Source organism: Corvus kubaryi, unplaced genomic scaffold, assembly GCF_017639235.1.
Source record: "Corvus kubaryi isolate FWS band 111438036 unplaced genomic scaffold, C.kubaryi_AGA036_p1.0 37397, whole genome shotgun sequence".
NCBI classification, from domain to species: Eukaryota; Metazoa; Chordata; class Aves; order Passeriformes; family Corvidae; genus Corvus; species Corvus kubaryi.
The window spans coordinates 4,105,138-4,126,079 of NW_024581136.1; the positions used below are offsets into that span (position 1 = coordinate 4,105,138).

The 20,942-nt window shown below is 43.3% G+C and overlaps 1 protein-coding gene across 2 annotated transcripts; it reads left to right on the top strand.

Moving 5' to 3' along the window:
• The first annotated feature begins 12,196 nt into the window (after positions 1 to 12,196).
• Positions 12,197 to 18,539, top strand: KCNE4 (potassium voltage-gated channel subfamily E regulatory subunit 4). Of its 2 annotated transcripts, XM_042042363.1 has the most exons (3): positions 12,197 to 13,502; positions 15,432 to 15,649; positions 16,070 to 18,539. In XM_042042363.1, the coding sequence occupies exon 3, from the start codon at positions 16,096 to 16,098 to the stop codon at positions 16,585 to 16,587; it is 492 nt and encodes a 163-aa protein (XP_041898297.1). In that variant the 5' UTR covers positions 12,197 to 13,502; positions 15,432 to 15,649; positions 16,070 to 16,095; the 3' UTR covers positions 16,588 to 18,539. The 2 variants fall into 2 exon arrangements, with proteins under 2 accessions (XP_041898297.1, XP_041898298.1); XM_042042364.1 differs by lacking the exon at positions 12,197 to 13,502 and having other exon boundaries at positions 15,326 to 15,649.
• The last annotated feature ends 2,403 nt before the right edge of the window (positions 18,540 to 20,942 follow it).

Sequence of the window (20,942 nt, forward strand, 5' to 3'; positions counted from 1 at the left end):
GGGTTTAGCTGTGTGACAGTCCATGGCTGGGTTTAGCTGTGTGACAGTCCATGGCTGGTTTAGCCGTGCGGCAGTCCATGGCTGGTTTAGCTGTGAGCAGTCCATGGCTGGTTTTAGCTGTGTGACAGTCCATGGCTGGTTTAGCCGTGCGGCAGTCCATGGCTGGTTTAGCTGTGAGCAGTCCATGGCTGGTTTTAGCTGTGTGGCAGTCCATGGCTGGTTTAGCTGTGTGACAGTCCATGGCTGGGTTTAGCTGTGTGACAGTCCATGGCTGGTTTAGCTGTGAGCAGTCCATGGCTGGGTTTAGCTGTGTGGCTGTCCATGGCTGGTTTAGCTGTGTGACAGTCCATGGCTGGGTTTAGCTGTGTGACAGTCCATGGCTGGGTTTAGCTGTGACAGTCCATGGCTGGGTTTAGCTGTGTGACAGTCCATGGCTGGGTTTAGCTGTGAGCAGTCCATGGCTGGGTTTAGCTGTGTGACAGTCCATGGCTGGGTTTAGCTGTGAGCAGTCCATGGCTGGTTTTAGCTGCCTGTGGCTCTGGGACAGTTCCCCCCCAGCGACCCAGGGTCCGTGCTGCAGCGTTGGGAAAGGGGGGAAGGGGCAGTGGCCCCGGCCCGGCCCGGCGGGGCCTGGAGGCTCGGAGCCCCCCCCACCTTCCAGCAGGCGAGCTCGGACAAAAGGGGAAGTCCTGCCTTTCTGTGCGATTTAAATATGTAAGTTGTGAGAAGCGTAATTGGTCTAAATGACTGTCCATCAACCCAGGTTCAACCCAATACAACTATTTAAATATAATTTAAGTAATATTTAGAATATAACTCAGGATTTTTGTGCTGGAGCTGACTCGGTTTTTTCTTTTCAGTCACTAGACAAAAAAGCCCCCCACAACCTCACAGGAATATTGTGGGAAATGTTTGAAGCTTGTCAATGACTCAGTTACGATAGCAGTTGCGTGCGACAGATGACTTGCTGAGCAGTAGTGACATTTGTTTTCCTGTGAATTTGGGAATCTCCCACAAGAGCAAAGACCCATGGTTCTGACCCGATTTCCTCACATTTTGGATCAAGAAAAAAGCAATACCTTTATTTATTGTAAAGAATTATCTTCCCAGTCCTACTTTATTTATTTGGAAAAGATTTTGACTGTCTATTTCACAATACCAAAGCAAAAAAAAAAAAAATTATCTCTTCTTAATCCATCCTTTGTAGTTTTCCTGCTGTAGGGGAGAGCCTCTGACCTCCCTGGATGTCATCTTCCTGCCGGGCAGTGACCCAGTCCTGTTTTCCTCTCAGTCCTGGAGCAAGTGACTTGTCCAGGGATAGAATGAAGGGTGCAAGTCAGAAATCTCCACTTCTCACACCCAGGTATCGTCACACCAACCTCAACAAAATGTGTTGATTTGGGGTTCTTATCCCTCTTTTATTTGCCTGCAGTATTTTTTTCATAGATGTGAGGATTTCTTTATTTTACCTGTTTTGAAGGCTAATATCAAGTTCAGCTGACATAAGATCTGACACAAACCTACCTGAGGGTAAGAACAGTCTGGTTGCTGCAGTAGTGGTTGGACATTTATTGTGCTGTTGGCTTCCTGCAGCAGCCTTGGCATTCATCTCCCTCTGCCACCGTCACCTTCCTGCCGAGGGCTAAAGACACAGATTGAGTATTACCAACATAAACCTGGAATATACAGCCTGGGAAACGTGGTGGTTACTGAGTGTCTGTAGCTTTTGCTCAGACTCAGAGATCTACGGGACTGCTTTCCCCGCTGTGGATTTAGTGTTGCAGAAGCAGCAGCGTTTCACAAGTGCTGTGATTGCATCCTAGGCAGAGAGTAGGGTCAAAGGTAACAGCGTTTGTTTCAGTCAGAGCAAAATAATGGGGTGGGATGAGGCTGGCTGGAATTTTTCAATCTCCTTGTCCTTGTCCATGCTGAGAAACAGCAGTGCTGGCCAGCCTCTGCAGCAGGGCTTTCTCCAGCTCCAACCCCAGCATGCTGATCCCAAAAGCCTTGTTCAGGATGAACAGTTTCTGTGCCCCTATCCAAACCCCAGCTCAAATCGTCTGTGTTTTGAATAAAATGGGAAAGCAGCTGAGAAGTGTAGGGGCAGTGCTGTGGGCTTCCAGGGAAGGAGGAGGGACTCAGCTGTGAATGTAAGCAGTGAGAGAGACAGCTTGTTAACACTTGAAGGAGAAACGGATGGAAACAGGGGAACCTGTGGTCATGTCTCTTTTTTAAAGTTTTATTGCTCTTGCTAACTCCCAGCAAGTTGTAATTCAAAATTCACCACTCAGATCCCCAAATGATAAAAGTAATGGATTTAGGATTTTATTTTTCTGGTTTCCTGATTATCTGAGGCATGCAAAAGCCATGGGCTAAACTTAATTTGACAGCTTGCAAGAGCAAGCAGCTTTTTTCTCTTGCCCTGTTTTCTTATAGCAGCCTTGGATCCTTCTGCAGTGCTTTGAAAGCCAAGGGCAGAAGATTATTAGCTGATGTTAATGGGGAGTTGGAAGTGCGAGTGGTGTCTTGGCAACAGCTCAATAGTGTGAGATGAGTATCTCAGTGCTGCAAGGTATCTGATTAAACGGGGGGCAGGGGGTGGGAGTTGATAACACGGGTCCTTCTAAAGGGTGCCTGTGAGTCACACAGACTGAGCTTTGAACACCCCCAGTCACAGACAAATTTCCAGTATTAAAAATCCTGGGCAGAGCAGATTGCTGCTTGCTCAGTTTTCCTTGCACTGTGTCTGCCTCCTGGGAAGGAAGCCTTCACCTTTCATTTTTAGAAAGTAGTATGGAGTTCATGTAGATATGAGGGATCCTCATTTGCTTTTCACTTATGTTTATTGCAAATTAATTGTTCCCATTTTATTGTTATAACAGTAGAAATCCAATATGTTCTGTCTGTGATTTGTTTTGTTAACAAGCTCATGTGGTTTTGCCACTTGTTTTTAAAGCTGGATTAAAACCTCTTCTAAGTTTAGTCCAACAGAAATGGCCCCATAATTCTGTGTTACCTGTGTGTCTCTGGCTACATTACATTCCCTTATTAATTAAACCATGGCATCTAGAATCGGGAGTGTGTCCCCTGCCCCGGGTAGCCTCTCTTGCCTCGGTGCCATGGCAATCTCATCTCCCGGTTCCTGAGCATCGCTTGTAGCCATGGCAACCCGGGCTGACAGGGAAGGCCAGGCTGGGGATGTACAGCTCCCTCCTGCTGGAGTCACTGTTCTTAAGGTGCTACTGCAGTCTACAGCACTGGCCTGCACGTGGATTTTTCCATGTGATAATGAACTTCTGTGGTTGTAACCTGACCAGTTCTGAAATGAGGGATGGGTAAGATAAGAGGAATGAAATGAAAATGCTAATAAATTAGGGGGTAAAGCCTAGGCTCACTTTACTCATAAGACTTCTAATATCTTTAATTTAGCAAAATGGCTGCTTTCCTTTTCCTGAGCTAAATTACAGCAAGGCACTGAGCAATTTATTTGAAGCATCTGAGAACTAGGTACCCAAATTAATGTCTGTGTTTTGTTTAATTTTTTTCCTTTTTGAGATTCATCAGGGCCCTGAAACCAGTCAAGGGACCGGGGGGGGGCGGGGCTGGGGGGGGTGTGCAGATAAAAAAGACACGAAACAAACACCAAAAACCTAGAAAGACATCTTTGTGTTTTAGTGATGACCCAGACTTCCTCACACTGAGATTTCCAGTGATGAGATAGGATCTATCACAACTCCCATCTGTAGGAAACCTGTTGTGGTTTGCTGAATACCAAAGAGAGTCCATGTGAGTAGTGTTTGAGAGGGAGCTGATGGCAGAGATGTACCAGAGACCAGTAAACATTAAACTGTGAGACCTGGATGTGGCTGCAAAGCAGACAGATGGGTAGTAACACAAATATGTTGTTCTGCGGCACGGTGAAGAGGTGACCAACCCTCGTTGCTATCAACATCAGTGGGATATGAGGTTATGAGGCAATTTACAGAGCTGAGTTGGTAGGAATCTTTTCTAGAAAAGGATTTAGGTATTTAGCCCAAAGGGCAGAATCTGATTCACCTTACAGGAAAACAAATCAACCCAGAGACTTCTGTGGGGAAGGATCTCCGTGTGGGTTTGCTGTGTCCTGTGGAATAGAGCAGTTCCCAGGCCGTGCCTGTGCTGGCTGAGTGGCTGGAATAAAAGAGATACTTTCTTTCCTTCAAATTAGGTGTAGTGGGTATCTGTGAAGGAGCACCCTTCTGCCTGCACAAGGGGCTGTGAGCTTCCTACCAGGAACTTTTGGGATCCTGTACTGTCAGCTCAGCCCTGCCTTCTGAGACCTGCAGGAGACAGCAAGGCTGCAGCAGAGGCAGGGCAGAGCCTGCTGATCCTGGAGGTAAGTGGTATGGTATTCTCAGGGATTTTTAATCTGTGCCTGAGTGACTCTGCAGCTGCTTTTTATCCTTCACATAACTGGAAGAGATTAATTTTGTTTTATTCACCCCCACATCATGCAGGAGACCAGAACAAGTTGGTTCTGCCCTTGTCGCCTCAGACTTTTACCCTGGCACAGCTCATCACTGGCAATCTTGTGCTGTTTACATTTTAGTTATGTTCTGTAGTAATCTTCAGAGAGTCTGCTTGATATAAAAAAAAAAAAAAAGACTATAATAGAGAAAAACATTGATTGGAGTTTATTTTCTTTTATCTGGTTAGTTCTTGGGTTTAGGAAAAAATAATGACATATTTCACCTTGTTGGTTTGTTCAGCAGCAAATCATAAAGCTTAATTGTCCAAACTCCTTAATCACAAAGATCTGGCTTTTGAATTTTTTTTGGTGGGGTTTTTTTTGCTTATGCTGTTAGCTAATCCTAATGCTGTTAAATCTGCATCCACTCTTTCATTTAAATCTGTTATTTACAAATGCAAATGAATTCAGATTAATATTTTCTTTGTCTAGGCTCCACTCCTAATAAGATATAGCAGGCAACAAGGACCTGGGCAGGGAACCTTCCAGAGCAGATGCACCCCTCTCTGCTTGAGAATTAACAACTATTAAAAAAAAAAATCATCTGACTAAAGTGTGGTTGGGCTTTCAGGAAAAGGAGGAGAGTTAGGAGCTGGAAGCATTCCTGGAATGTGCCTTACACCAGCCCCAGTGCTGGTGGTGTGGGGGACAAGGTGCTGAGCTGCACCCCCCCCCCCCCCCCCCCCCCAGGGAGATGTGGCAAAGAGAGTTTATATTTGGGGGGAAGGAACTGGTTTGGGCAGCTCTTTCTTGAAGGGAGGTATTGGGAGCACTTGGAACCCTGCAGAGCTGTCCCAGCTGAGAGTGCTTCACAAACGTACAGGGTGTGATTGCTGTTTCAGGGCTCAGAAAAATGCGAGGTATTTCACTCCAGAAGAACACAGTTCTGGCCTGGCACAAACACAGCAATTTGGTTTGATATGACACATTATGTTTATAACCAGAAATGTCAGAGAAAAGACACAGAAGGTATGGACAAGTATAAGGATGTAGTGTATGTCCATGTAAGTATTTTTCATTGTCTTTTAGTGTTATTTAAAATCTCTTTTCTATCTCATTTCCCACCCTACCCACTATAGGCAAGAAGGTTGATTTTAGAGTGATTTTAAGGAGATGCTTTATCAACCTGTTTTTTGAAGGGTGGTGAAAATGAGATAACTTGGGAGAAATCAAAGGAGATGGACAAGAGTCACAGAGGGAGAAGGTGGTGGGATGTTTAACTCAGAAGGTGGTCAGCCTGGAAATGAAGGCAGGGACCACATGAGTCCACGTATTCAAAGCAACGGCTTCCAGTTTACATTTGCAGTTCACACTGGAAGGATTTTGTATATGAGAGTAGCCTGTGTCCTCTTGCCTTTGTACTCCACAGAGCATGAAGCTGAGCCTGTGCGGCACAGGGACCCAGCCAAATCCCATGAGGTGCCTGGAGGGACCAAACCTCTCCTGGGCTTTGGCTGAGATGGATTGAATGGCTGGGCAGAGTGGGGAGCAAGACCATACAGAGAGACGGCTAGAGTGATGGGGATATGGGTGGGTCATGTGGGAGAGAGGTTTTGTGGTAGGGACAGGGAGCATGCAGTTGGAAAACTCGCTGAGCTGATGGTTTGCATGCATTCCCTACCATGGTGGGAGCAGTCAGGGCACACTGGGGCTGGGTGAGCAAGCGGTGGTTCAGGAAACCAATGGAAATGTTCCACACCCCATACTGATGTGAAAATGGGTAGCAGCGTGTTAAACACTCGTCATTCTTTCAGGAGCCTGGCCGAGGAAAGCAGCTAATGGATTCCTTGCCTGCAGTGCAACAGCAAGGGGAGCACAGACCCTGCTGTGCTGAGCCTTCCTGTCTGCCAGAGGACTGTCTCTCTTCCCTAAGTGGTTGATTTGTGTGAGCAACCACCACACACCCAGAAATGTATTTGCAAATAATACAGCAGCTATGTTGCTTTCAGGAACTCCTTTAACATTTCAGTTTGAGAATTGATTAGTACTCAGTGACGCTTGAGCACTCAGTCATGAAAGAGTCAGGAAATGTTGTGAATACAGTTACACAAAATTCTTTAGTTATGTGACTCAAAGGAATATTCATTCATTCTACATGTTTAGATGTATTTTTTTGCATTTCCCATCTGCAACAGGAATAATTATTTTTCTCCAAACACACTGCATTTCCAGAGCTTATTGGGAAAGCACAGGGTCTCCTGTATCTTTGCAGAACTCCCCACTTCCTGTCACTTCATAGTTTCAAGTGAAATAGCAGCCTCATATGAAGAGAAAAAGACCACACAAGACCACATGTTGTTTACTTTGGGCTGATCATTCACATGTTACAAGCAGCCAAGAGAGGAAGAGAGTGTTTTCCCCTAAGTTCTAAAAGCACAATTCCATCAAAGCAATGGTTGTCTTTGCTTTAACAAAATTTGTTCATGTCTGCCAACTGAGATATAAAGGCTTGAATTCGAAAAATACCTCCCCTCTTGTTTATTTTATCATTTGTAAGTAAACCCCCTCTGCCTAGAGTAGGCATTTTTATGTTGCTAAATTTCTTTTCTTTGGTATCATTTTTAAAAATCTATTTGGGGATTTAATTTTGATTCCTTTGATCAGCCTTGTTGCACTGTCGATGAGTGCTCTCTCCCCTGTTTCTGTTCCCCACATGGCACAGGGGCAGTTTCCCATGGGTGGTGTGGGCACAGACCCAGCATGGAATATGGCAGTGATTCCCAGGGGGCTGCACACTTTGTTCAGTTTGATGCCACATGCAGTCCCTGGGTGCACCTGATCTGCAGGGCAGCCACTCGCAGCAATGAGAGAAATGTCAGGAGGGCTTCTCCTTGGGCTTTTCCAGGACTCTTGGAACTCTTTCCGAATATCTTTCATGCAGGAGGTATGGGAGGGTTCAGGGGGCTGTTATATCAGTCAAGATCCTGGTAGTGGAGGATTAGATTATTCAAGCTCCATCAGTTGTCCATGCAAGGCTGTATTAGGAGTATTTGTGTTAACTGAAGGAAATAAAGTTTTTCTAACAGTTAAGAGGAAAGAAGTCCTTCCTGTTAGAGCTGGCATGATCCTGCATTGCTTACAACCCATTCTCTACGTTGTGCATTTAGGGACCCTTTCTCTGCACACTCACACCCATGGCTATGAGGACTAATACCAAAGTACTGAAACACAGGAACAGATCTTAGCCTGAGGTTTCAGAAATCACAGCTTCCTACTTTCCCTCCTCTGCCTGGCAGAATCCCTCCCTTTGGAGAGGATGCACGTGCTGTTGCTGCCTCTTTTGTATACTTTCTATCTTCTTTGCTGTACACCTGGGGTTCATCCCATTGATGCTATTTACACTCCAGATTGCTATTTTTTGTTTCCTTTTGTTGTGTTTCCAAAGCAGACTTTTGGAATAAGAATACAAATAGCTATTCTGAGCATTTTATGCTCTAAAAAGTGAATACAGTCAACAGATACCAAGATGTAATAGATCAAACTGAAATGCTATCTTAGTTGCTTTGGCTTGAAAGGGGACTGCTGTAGAGAACAGCAGTGATGTAATCTAAGCTGTATTTGAAATCCCATGAAGATTCAGGTCAACAGGGTTGAGAGCTGAAATTAATGGATGTTTGCTGTAACAGCTAAAGTTAAATGTGGAGGTTTCACCACCAAAACTCAAAGGGAGTGTTACAAACGCACATGATGCCGAGTGCCTGATGTTGTAGATAAGTGAACATCAGAGGGAGAGGGCTCAACATCTGGTATTCACGTAAAAATGAAAATCGCATGTGCACTGAAGGTCACAGTGACCTGGGATGTTATGCTGACATGGCTGTGAAACAAGGATGGGCTGCTTCTTTCTTTGTGAACTAATTTTGCAGCACTGGGAGAACTAATAATGAAAAAAAATGTGGGTTGTTCCTCTAAGGCCTTGCAAGAGCTTTCACTTCAGCTGGGCTGGATGTGTGACACTGTGATAGCACTCTCTGTTCCTTTCATCTCTGTCCTACACCTACTTCTGGGAGAGGAGAGTGAATCTCCCCTGCATGTGTTTTCTCTCCTTGGGAGGATGGAAGATCACTGTGACACTTGGGTTGTAGTCTTTATTGTATGCTTTATTGTATGCTGTCTACCCTAAAGGGGTAGAATTGTTTTTGTAGTAAATGCCGTGATGACCTCCCTCTCTGTTTCCAATCTCTTTTGAATGCTGTGTTTTCAAGAGCAGTGCTAGAACTTGGTATGAAGTACCGCTTCAGTATTGGCAGGCACTTTAATCTTAAGGCAGAAAAATAGACATAGACCATCCTGGAAGCCAGACAGTTTCTTTGCTTTGTATTAGCAGTTATATTCCTAACACTCACTAAAATCCTACTGGACTCAGTGTGAGCTCTGGGCATGCGTCTGAGGCAGAACTTGCACTGTTAAATGTTGGTGTCTTTACCGCTTCTTGATGTATGAAAATTAAACCGCCAATGCTGTGGTTTAGGAGGACTAAGCAAGAGCTGTTGTCTTGATTTCAGAGTCTGTGGTTTCCCTAGTGCTTAAATTTTTGTCTGTTTTTCTTCTCAAATTCTTTGAAGTGTGATCAACTTTGAGAACGGTTACAGCTCTGAACCTGGGCAAGTGAAGTCACTGCATGTGTGACCTTGCCCTGCTCATTTCATGAGAAAGGATCCTGCTCCCCTCTTCTCCTTGGCTTCCAAATATAATTTTTTCTAAAAAGCTCAAAGCAAAATGACCATGCCACACTGGGCTTCTACGTAGCCAGCAGAACTGAGGAGGAGGAAGAGATTACCTGGGGTGAGACCTGAACTCGCGTAAGTGGCAACAGGTAATGTGCAGCTGCTCCTACTGAAAAAGGCAGCAGGGTCCCAGCTGATGTGAACCCATCCTAACAAAATGATTCCTGACACAGGGAACAAATACATGCTCTCCTATTTGATCTCTGGTGTGTTTAACTGGACAGCTAGATGTTTATCAGTGTCTCTATAAAATTTCTGCCTTATGTTGGGCAAGAATCTCTTAACTTTTCCAATGATCTTTAATTTATGGTCTGTAGTCAGGTGAGGGTTCAAGTTGAGCACTTGAATGTTTTCAATGGTTTTGTCCCCTTTCTTTCTTATACTTAATTACTGGCCTTGCTGAATTTCTCTTGTCATGAAAAGCCTTAAAATTAACAAAAAAAAAAAAACCCAATCAACCAAAAAAAACCCCTGAGATCTTCATGCTCTGTGCAGAGGAATTTTTCAAAAGCCCTCTAAATATTGATATATATCGCTTTATCTACAATTTGTAGTTTCAAAGCCTTCCCTAATGAAAATCAAAACGGTAATTCTGAGCAGATTAGAGACAGAAGCTGTTCAGAGAGAGTGAATGGACCTACATAAGGACCTTTCCGTAGTTGGGAGAGCAAGAACTGTCTCTTTGCTGAAGAGACAGAATCGTGTGTTTGGATTTGTCAGTGCATTTCTTCTAAACAGTGCTAGTCACATTTAAAGGCTCTTGTTGGGGTTTTTTTGTTGTGTTTTTGTTTTGTGGCAGCTAGAATTTAGTATGTTGCTTGCTGTTTTGGATCCAAATAGAAGCAAATAATGTTGAACTCAGTTGAGCCGTACAGAGCAGCTGAATCCAGAATTTGACTCCAAAAGCAAAATAAGTTTTGAGTTTATTTTGTTTTTAAAGGTAGTGCATCCAACAGATGATTACATTTGGGGGGGGAAAAAGTAAAGGAAAAAGAAAAAATAAACGTTTTCAAATCAAGTATTCCTACATTCAGTGTGTCACATCAAAGGAAAAGGGTAAGGTAACGTGAAGTGTAAGTTTCATTTTATTGCGTGGAGATCTATGTTGATAAAATAACTTTGTAACCTGTCTTAGCTACTGGAAAGAGAATTGAGGCTGTGATAACTTTGGACTCAGATTCTCATATCAGCCACTGAAAAGTTTGTATTTTTTTAATGTAATTTCTTGTTATTGCTCTCATGAGAGTTACCTGTTTCCACTCTGTTTCCAGTCAGTCCTAGCTTTCTGAAATTCAGTTTAGAGGTTGAAAAGGAATGCCTCTCCAAAACTCCAAGATTCTCACACAACACATGCCTTACAGAAAATGCTAAATTTAGTCTGAACTGTTATTACAGATATCATTGAGGTTTTCTGTTGTATATAATTTCTTAGGATCAGAAACAAACTTGCCTTTACAGATCTTTGTTGTGTGGTTGGAGAGCAATTGCACACTCCAGATGTGGCTTCTGGGAAATCTCTTATCACTGCTAGAGTTGAGAGCATGAGTGCAGATGGTCACCTTGGCTGTGAGATGCTGCTAAACCCAGTATTAGCTTCTATTGACTAAAATATTTTTTTGCTTCTCTGTGTGCAATTTCAAGTTTCATGAATATGGATCTTCTATAAGGTTAAATAAAATTTGAATTAAAGCAAACTAAACTCTGAAGTTGGAGAGAAGGATGATGCAGGCATCTTCTGGAGTTATATTTGCATGTTTTCCCCAGTGATGACTGTAAGGTAACAAGGCAGAGCAGTAGCATTTTACTAAGTTTTTTATAGTTAATAACAGATTAGACCATTACTTCCATTTGGCATCCAGATGGCAACACAGTGTATTATGGATGACACTGAGGAAATTGCCGTCTTCCTCTAGAAATTGCTTGTGTCAAGTTAATGAAGAATGTCATCTATTTCTGCAGTACGAAAAATAAGGGAGAGTGATGGGAAATGACACTGAACCTAGAGCCGTGTGCGAGTGGCTCAGATGCCAGTCCAGCCTTTGTGCTTATGGACACGGTGGTTGTTGCCTTTTTGGGTGGTGATCTGCCAGTGTGTTACCATGCTGTGCCTCCCAGCACAAGAAATTTGTAGGTATTATTAGATTGATTTCACTTAAGTGGCTGAACTGATGAGGCATAGAAGCATTGAGAACATGTAGTAAAGCTCATAAATTTGGTACTGTTAGTACACTTAATTGTGAGGAGGCACGGGGCTTGTGCCACTTCTGCCACTCATTGCCTACTCTGGGAATGAGTGTATTGCTGCTTTTGGACTAGCTCTTATTCCAACACACTCGCAGGCTTCACTGAGTTGCACAGGACTTGAAAGGAGCAGGTGCTGATGTTTGTTTTAGGAGAGGCACTGCCAGTAACTTGAGGGGGCTTTGGCTCAGGTCCTCGGTGAGGTGTGTGTTTTGCAGCAGGACTGAAAGACAGCATGTACCTCTTGGCATGGCAGGTCCTTAAATGCAAGACCAGATCAGGAGCACAAACATCTATTTTATCATGTCTTCCTTTCTGGTGTTAAAAGCAGCTCCAATTTTACTTTAATTGAAATAATATATGTGAGTGAAATATATTGATCACCTATTTGATCACCATCAGTTTTCTGTCCTTTGCCAACTGTGGTATCTGGAGGGTTTAAATCAAGAATAAGTCCATACTTGCATGGCTAAGCTCTCCCTCCCATTTTCCCCTAGCAGTAAATTACCAAACATTAGTTCCATTAAATGTCCACATCCAGGAAGAAAAAAAACCAACTCCTCTATCCTTCCTGTTTCTCTTTTCATTTTATTTTTTTCAGATGATAACTCTAAAAGTGCCCACACTCTGGTACTCTTTAGAGTGATACTCTCAGCAGACACTCCTCAAACAGGCTCAGCTTCCCATAGGATCTGGCCCTTTAACAATTGTTTGGTGTCTTTAGTTTTATTAACTCACTAACTGGGACAAGAAAGATAAATGCAGCATCAAACCATAGATTATGGCTGTAATGAAGGGTTAGGCATATATTTTCCATGGCAGCCTGCAGAGTCATCTGGGTCTCTAAGGAGGTTTCATGTTGTCTTCATAATAGATTCTGTCTTTGTTCAGTTTCCTGACAGTCCTCAAATTTTTATTTGGAGAAAGGGCTCACATTATATGATCCCTTAAGCCATGTTGTGAATTCCTGCCCCATGGGATGCCTCGAGCCTCAATGTTTGTGTCCTTTGGTGATGGAGGCTGCTGCCACAAAAGGCTCTCTAGGAGACAGGGACCTTGAGAAAAAAAATCTGGCATCAACAACTATGTTGTGACCTTTTCATTGTTGGAGTGCCTGGCTGTTGCTCTGCTTTATTGGCCTGAATGTTTTCCAAAGGATGAATATGGAAGGTGGTAGCAACAGCATGAGGATTATTCTTAAATGTTATATCCTTGTTTGGGATGGGTGAAAAGAAGAAGAGGAACATGTGAGAGGCATAAGAGATGTGTAAGTGAAATTTCAGGGAAAATTCTCTGAAGCTCAGGGAAAAAACCTGATCTGAAAGGAAGAAAGAAAGAGACATCACAAAAGAAGTAGCTAGTAAGCTTAACTTTAAAAATAAGTTACTTCAAATTAGGCAAGATTTTGCTGTGATCAATGACTTTACAATATAATTTGCAGCAAATATAATTTTGAAACATGAAACTAAAAGCTCAAGTTTTTAATTTTCTAGGTCTGGTTTTTAGACAAAAACTTATTTTCTACAGGGTACAGCTTGAGAAAGTTGACTTATGGCATCAGTAAGCAAGTGGCATATGTTTTCATGTGGTTATTCCCCAGTATCTTGCTATCCCTCCTCTTCATGTCTATAGAAGGCTCAGGAATTCCTTGCAGGCCTTTTTAAAATTAAACTGTTTTTAAGAACCATGGGCTAACAGACGGAGAAGAGATGTTGTCATCAGCTAGCCAAAGTAAACACAGTTGCAAAGAGTTTTCGTCAGTAACTCTGCAGAATTACACAATCCAGTCATCTTTCAGTTAAACTTCTGTGGAATTGCATAAGTCTGTGAATGTACCTGGTGCTCCAGTTGGTCTTGGTAATTTGTACAGAGCTTCACCTACGTGAAGAATGCAAGGGTTTGGAGCAAATAAGGGATTCTATTTGCACCTGCAGATACCTACAGAAGAGCTGGTCTGCCCCTGCTCTGCTGGCTCACTGCTGGGAGCTGTGGTGTGTCCGTGCCTCTGGATGTGCCTTTGTGTCCAGGTGAGTGGTGCCACTGATAACAAGAGGCAACAGGACAGGCTTTAGGTGGTCTTGTTCCCAGGACCCAAGACACTTTCAGGGGCAGAGAAAAAGGATTTCTCCTTGTGCCGAGCCATTTTTCATTGACCCAGCAATGTGAGGCACTTCCTCACCAGTCTGTGAAAGTCCTGCATGAGAAGGTGTTGCTAAAACCTGATACATTGTCTTTAATTTTTCAACCCCCAGATTTCCAGATCTGAAGTGGGGGGCAGATATCACATGGAGCTGAGAAAGTTGTGAAGTAAATATTCCCTAAAGTTAACTAGAAAATCCAGAGACTTGTTCTGGGTCCTGCTTTAGCCTACAGTTGATATGGTCTTGTTGCCTGCTCGGTAATTTGTCAGGAACAGGGAAGAAGAATTCAGACTTGGCAAGCTGGTGCTGCAGACAGATTTTGTCAGATGAAATCCCAGTAGACGTTAGTGCAACATCAACAGCTCCTGAGCTATCACATGGGAATGCGCAGGGAGATAAAACCAACATCCTAAAGGGAGTATCCTCTATTTTAAGGTGCAGAGAAGGGAATCTGGCTAGTGTAATTTTTTTCCTTTCGTTCTGGAGTTGTTCAGAGAAATGATGGAAAACGCCAGTTCCAAACACAGATACAATTCTGTCCTTTCTCGAATTCTCCACTAAGTCTAAAGTTGCTTAAGTTCTCTCTCTTGCCTTTTCTTACATGTGAAGAGAGGTTAATCCTATCTGCCTTTACCTCAGAGGGATTGTAAGGGCAGAGTTTGGAAAAGAATTTGCTGTCTATGCAAAGAATCCACAAGTGACTGCAGGGAAAAAAAACCCAGACCTACCATTGGGAAACTCCAGCACCAGTCTACTGCTTTCTGGAAGTGGAGTGTTCTGTTACATAAACATCCTTGAAGCTTTGCAGAAGGGGTGACATTCACATGTGGGGCCTGACTAATTGGGCTTTGTGTGTGAAGAAAGGGGATGGAGAGGATAAGGAAATGAAATCCCTAAGGTGCAAGCTGGGCCTCCTTCTTCCCATGGCCTGGACTCTTGCTTACGTGTTGGAAATGGGTCTCAGAGCCTCCTGTACCACGGAGCTGATGACTGGGAACTCTGTGGGCCCTTCGACACAGGCTGCATCCGAACTGTTCCTTTAACATCCCAGTTAAAGGAACATCCAGGGGGCTGGGAGGTCTCCTGCTCAGCCCAGCAGCCTCCAGCAGTCATTCAGAGAGCATCCCTCTGGCCAGGAACTGGTAACATCCCTTAGAACTTAAATCATCGTTAACTCAGTGGCCCTGGCCTCTATTTAGGCATAACATCATGCAGACAGCATTAACTCTTGGCTGCTTCTACTGAGGCAGAAAGGTGCTGCAAACTTCAGGACTTCCAAATTGTTCTCTGGAGGAGTCTGCACCCTTCCACTGATTATGTGGGGAACCCAAATCCCACAGTTGCTGCTTTGATGGCCAAAGTTAGGTGGCACCAGCACCCCTCCATCCAAAACTCACTCCAGACTCAGGGCCCACACTCTCCCCCGCCCCACAGCTTGCAGCAAAGTGGAGCTGCAGCACAAGTTGAAAGTCACCACTTTGTTCCGCACATACTTTCTAAAGCTTTGTCTCTAGTCCTGACCAAAGAAAATAACTTGTTTCCTCCTCCATCTCTTTGTGGAAGACTGTGTATAGCAGGCATGTAAATAACTTGGTAGTGTCTAATATAAAATTCACATGTGTCTTTTTCTATATGTTATGACAAACATAGAATAATGATCTTCAGGTTTTCCATTCTGTGTAGCAGCTCTCAGGGTAAGAGGTCAGATTTAGCAACTGGGATGTTAAAGGAACAGATTCACAAGCTGAAAGATCTAGTGTGGAACTGGTTAGGAAAGAGTAAAATCTGAATTCCCTACTCTTTTTCTTTTCACAGCTGTTAAGAGTTCAGTGGGTTGAACTGCAATCCTTCAAGTTCATCTGTTGACTCCAACACAAAACTATTATAAACTGTGCCTCTAAAACACGTGATGAAACATTTCTTGAGAGCTATTTATTCCAACTGCAGCAGAGGAAAGTTTTCAGAGCACCCGGCATTTGGTAGAGGAAAGGTCTCTTGAGCTTTGCAAAAGGAGGAATTGTTTGCATACCGGCGTAAGTTGCTTTTTGATTATTTTTTCCTGCATCACTGAACAAAATAATACTTCTAACTTTCGCCCACCATGGAAACATGATCAAGTAGCACAAAACTATGTTTAAGTGCCTAGTAGGGTCTTTCTATATAGTTTTTTTTTCTTTAATCATGTGGCTTGGGTGTTTTATAATTCAGCATAGAACTCAAGATAATTTAATATTATATGTTTTCTTTCCTTGAATGTTTTCTGTATCTGAATAAGAGTTCATTCACTTACAGTAGTAATGCAGAGGTATAATAGACTGGGAGCTTCAATCAGGTGTGGGGTTTGCAAGCTTACAAGGAGTAATGAAGGGTTTGAGGTAACCTTTTTCCAGATGTTTCTTTTACACCTTTGCTCTGAAGTTTGATCTTACATATCCGTTTACATTCTCCTCCAGGCTTCAGCTGTGGTAAAACACTTTCCATGCTGAAGATGGACCATGCAAATGTGACCCAAGCTATGCTTGATGCTGAATCCCCCAGCACAGAGAAGAACAACAGCAACGAGTACTTTTACATTCTGATCGTCATGTCTTTCTATGGGATCTTCCTGATAGGAATAATGCTTGGCTACATGAAATCCAAAAGAAAAGAGAAGTCATCCCATTTGCTTCTGCTCTATAAAGAGGAGGAGAGAGAATGGGGGGAAGCCGTAAAGCCTCTACCAACCGTAGCAGGGCTGAAATCTGTGCAGATCCCCATGATGCTGAACATGCTGCAGGAGAGCATGGTGCCATCCCTGTCCTGCGCCATCTGCTCCATGGAAGGCAGCAGCGTGAGCTCCGAGTCCTCCTCCCCAGACGTGCACTTCACCATCCAGGAGGAAGTGCTGGATACTGAACTAGGGGAAGTGTCAGAAACGCCCCTCAATGAGAGCAGTGAGGGTTCTGTGGAAAACATCCATAAGAACTCCTAGCACTCGCAGGGCTCCCTTGACCAGCTGCCAAAGCGTAAGTGGAGCTCCCACTGAGAACTTGTGGCTCTACTTCTCTGCTCTCCAATGAACTCTGAACAGGTATCTGTGCTCCTGGGCCCAAGCTGTTCCTAAGAGCTGGCAGGACAAGGAAGCAGTGGTACCCAACTCAAAGTGTAACTTGCACATAATTGGGTTGCTTAATTTTAATTTTTCCATTATTATTTCTTACTATGAAAGCTAAGAACATGGTGAATATATATGTATTTTCTAATGAGGTAATTATTAGTGGCATGTCTCTGCATATTTCAGAATTCTGTAAATATCTGGGAAATGTTTGGGGAAGTTACCCTCATGCAAATGCCTGTTTCTTAAAGAGGATGGGTAATGCTCACTCACACAAAGCTGTGATAGACTAGAAATACTCTTACTGTGTTTTTCTTATGACAAACCACAGCCAACAGCACATTTGCTCAGTGAGGTCTTGAAAGCTGAAAACTTGTTGATGCTGTACTTGAAGGGAGATTGCAGCATGGCTGGAGGCTGATTTTAGGTACAGAAAGAATGAAAGACAAAGCAGAATAAGAGGCACCAAGTTCCTGTGCAGTTTGTAAAGCCTGACTTCAGACCCATGACACTTATCTATGTCTTTGCTTAAGTTATACCTGTACTGGCCGGGTCAGGTTCACCACCTTCTGCTGCAATCCAGCCTGTGACTGAGTTCCTAACAGGACAGGTGGTTTCATTTTTTTCTTTTTTATTTTTTAAAGATGTGTACGTTTGGTCACTAAAGGCAAAGATCTGTAACTTAAAGGAGATGTTAAAAGATCTTTCTCACCAGCTGTAAGATGTAGAAAGGCTCAAACAGATGCTGCTCTGTTACACCCCCTTGAAAAATAGGTGGAATTCTAAATGAAGTTTAACCTGGCAAGGGTGAGTTCCTGGCCCCACTGAAATTATCAGCTTAGTCAGGGATGGGCACATTTTGTGCTTCTCCGTTGGAGTTAAATTCTCCATTCGAGGTCAGGAAAATTGTACCCATTTGCATCTTTAAAGAATCTAGACTTTCTGCTCTATTTAAGCCAGTGTAGCTTAACATTGTGTTACATTTTTTTTTAATCAGCTTGCATGTGACACATGCATTTCTATAAAGCTATTAGTAACTAGTATTTAAAACCACCACAGGCTTCTCCCTCCCCCCAATTTAATGGTACTGTGACATTTTTTAAATGCTCATGAAATTTGTTGCTAAATTATTGCACTTTTGAAAGAAGAAAACTAATATTTCAATCATACCTTATATTTTATAATAACTTATTACAGTGTTTTGATTAGTTTTGAAGCATGAGGGCTAAAGAGCCTGAATCTAAAGCATTGCACAGCAAAATACTTGCAAAATGTCTCCACGTATTTCCTGCACTAAAATAGCTCTGTGATTTATCCACTGGCATTAGAGCTTGAGAGACAGCTTGAAAAACATGGATGCTGAACGGCAGAAATGAACTGAAGCCAGAGTCTGCTGTGCTGCTGCCACTGGGAAGGGCTCAGAGGGTTAATGTGATGTAGGGATCAGGGATCGCTGTCTCTCTCTAACCACAGCAGAACAAAGGCTCCATTGTGCTCAGAAAGGGCCTGATTTGGGGCAGACTGAAGCCGGTGGGAGTTTTTCCATCGACTTCACTGAACTTTGGATCAGACCATATAAAGCTTTTTGGTAGATTTACTCTGAAAGGGGCTGTTTTAAGTTTGAAAGGAGCCAAATTAAGTTTGGCACTTTGCCTGGAATCACTTGAATCCTGAAACTTTCCAAATGAGACTGACATGCGCAAGTTGTCACATTTTCCATTGCTTTCTCCTTCGTCCTTTACTTTTGGTATAAATGTATTTGTATCTGTAAAAAACTGATGTATATAATTCCTAACATCGAGTTGTATATAATTGTCTCATGTATTTAAGGTTTATTGTTTCTACTGGCACTAATTTTATTTAAATAAAGAAACACATTTCCTGGAAAAGTCTCCATGTTCGTTCACTACGTCAAATAGATTTCCAGTAACGAGACTGGGCACAATTCCTACAGGATCCTTTTCTTAGCCACTTTTTGAAATGATTCCTTGAGCTTTACAGTACTGCAATATTGTGGGATGACTGCAGGGCTGAACAGGTGCTCCAAATCCACCTTTGGTCCCTGTTGGCTGTTGGGACACTGGGCAGCACGCTCAGGTCGTGAGTGTGTGAAAACAGGGCCACAGGGATTCCCTTCTGCAAAGACTTGGGGGTGCTGGGGAGGCATTGGGGGAGGCTGGCAAAACTGCTATGGAAACTTGTATTGCTTATTCAGCCTCTGGACACGTTTGCATTTTGAGTTTTGGGGTTAGTTTTGCATTGTAGCAAATCGTGGGCTGGAGTTGAGGTTATGGACAAGTATCTAACACAGATCTCTGATCCCACTGGATTTCCACTACTTGGCCATGGCACACAGCTGGCTTTGTCACAAGCTTTGACCCTGGGTCTCACTGCTGCTCTGTCATTCCCAGTACTAAGTAGAGAGGAGGTTTTCAGAATTTGCCTCCCTATATAGGGGATAAATATTTAGAGGCAACTTTGCACTCCCCTAAATCTGTTATGTGTACAGACTCACCAGCACTGGTTAAGACCTGCTTGCACAGGGTAATTTGAGATTGTTTCAAAAACCAGATTGCTATAAAGTTATATCTGCTCACTTTCCCACAAAACAGGCTCCCCTGTGCTCTGCTCTCTTCATTCACTCCCTATTAAATAACTCTGGGGCCTGGTCACAAGCTTCTGTGGACCTCAAGCTACCCATCAGCCAGGCTGTGTTTGCCTACAGCAGTGCAATCTCCCGGGACAGCCGCAGTGTCCTGGGATAGAGGGTCAGTCAGCAACGCTGCATCTTCCCCATTTACCCACGCCACTGGCTTGCGGTTTCAGTGTTTCCATTGCCACAACAATGAATCAAGAAACTTCTGACAGCACTGGTGATAAGGAGGAAAAACAGAACCAAATGGAAATTACGGCTCTGCTGCATGGATCAAAAAGGTAGCTTATTCCAGGGGTTTCTTGTGTTAAATTGAGCTGCTATGAAGGGAAACACTGCATGCTTTGGGGCCTATTTACACTGAAATGAGCTACTAAACACAAAAAGTGGCTACCTTCTTGCAGACTGTGATGGAGCTATCCTTGGGTTGTGGGGTTGGAGAAAGCATGTGGATAGTTTTGCACGTATTTGCCTTGGTCCCAAGGCATTTGTCTTTGTCCAAATCAGTATCTTGATGACAACAGGGAAAAAAAAAAGCAAACCAGAAAATTTAGATATAAAAGCTAGATGCATGTGCAAGTGAATGCAATGATACCTTGAAGACAGCCCAGTGACCCCAGACTGCCAGGTAGCTATTATTCCAAAATAAAAGAAGTGTTGCTAATCTTCAAAAGATAGAAGAAAAACAAATTGTTCCCATTAATCTTGTTTCAAAATCCTTTTGACTACTAAGGAGTAAAAGGTAATAATTTTTTCTTTTTTCAAAAATGAATGACATTTCCAGTGTGCTTCAGTTAACCAAGTCAGATTCAGAGCTAATAGATCTTGGCTTGAAGGCCATGATAATTGACTGTAATTTGACTGAATGGAGGTGATTTTTTTTACAAATGCATTTTTCCTTAAAAGAACGCAGCAGTTAGGCTCCCATTTCTTGGCAGTGCTATACCTCATACATTTGCTGCAGTTGTTAACGCGTACCACCTTTGAGAGGAAAGGAGAAGATGGCCACATGTGGCCTGTGTACATGGGCTGGCTCCAGGACCTCCTGTAAGTAGAAGTGCCAGATCTCAAGGTTGCCACATTGGGATCTGTGATAGGGCTTGTCCTAAATCCTACCAGTGCATCATGTTCAGACACATCTGTGAGGTTACTCATTCAACAGGCCAAACCTGCTGAATAACTGAAGGCGGAATGCAGAACTCGTCTCTTCCCCAGGCACAGGATCTCCCAAGCTCTCCCAGCATGGCTGTGCTCTAGACCAGGGGAGAGTTAACCAGAGAAGGAAGGTTAAAGAGAGAATCTGCATTCCCAGGACCAGAGCACAGGTCACAGATAGTGGTAGTGCCAGGAGCCTCATGTGCTGCAACTCATTGCAAAACTTCCCTCCTTAGCTTGGCCCTCTCACAGTGGGATCCCTGGATCTGTCCTTTTCTCAGACAAGTGCCCATGCTCACCCAAAAAATCAAAACAATTCTCAAAGAGTTGGAAAGGAAAGAAACGGATAAATTCTAACAGTCATTTCTCTTTCTAGGCCCTCAGAGCACGAGGCTGGACAAGGATAGGTGTACCCCTTGAGGAC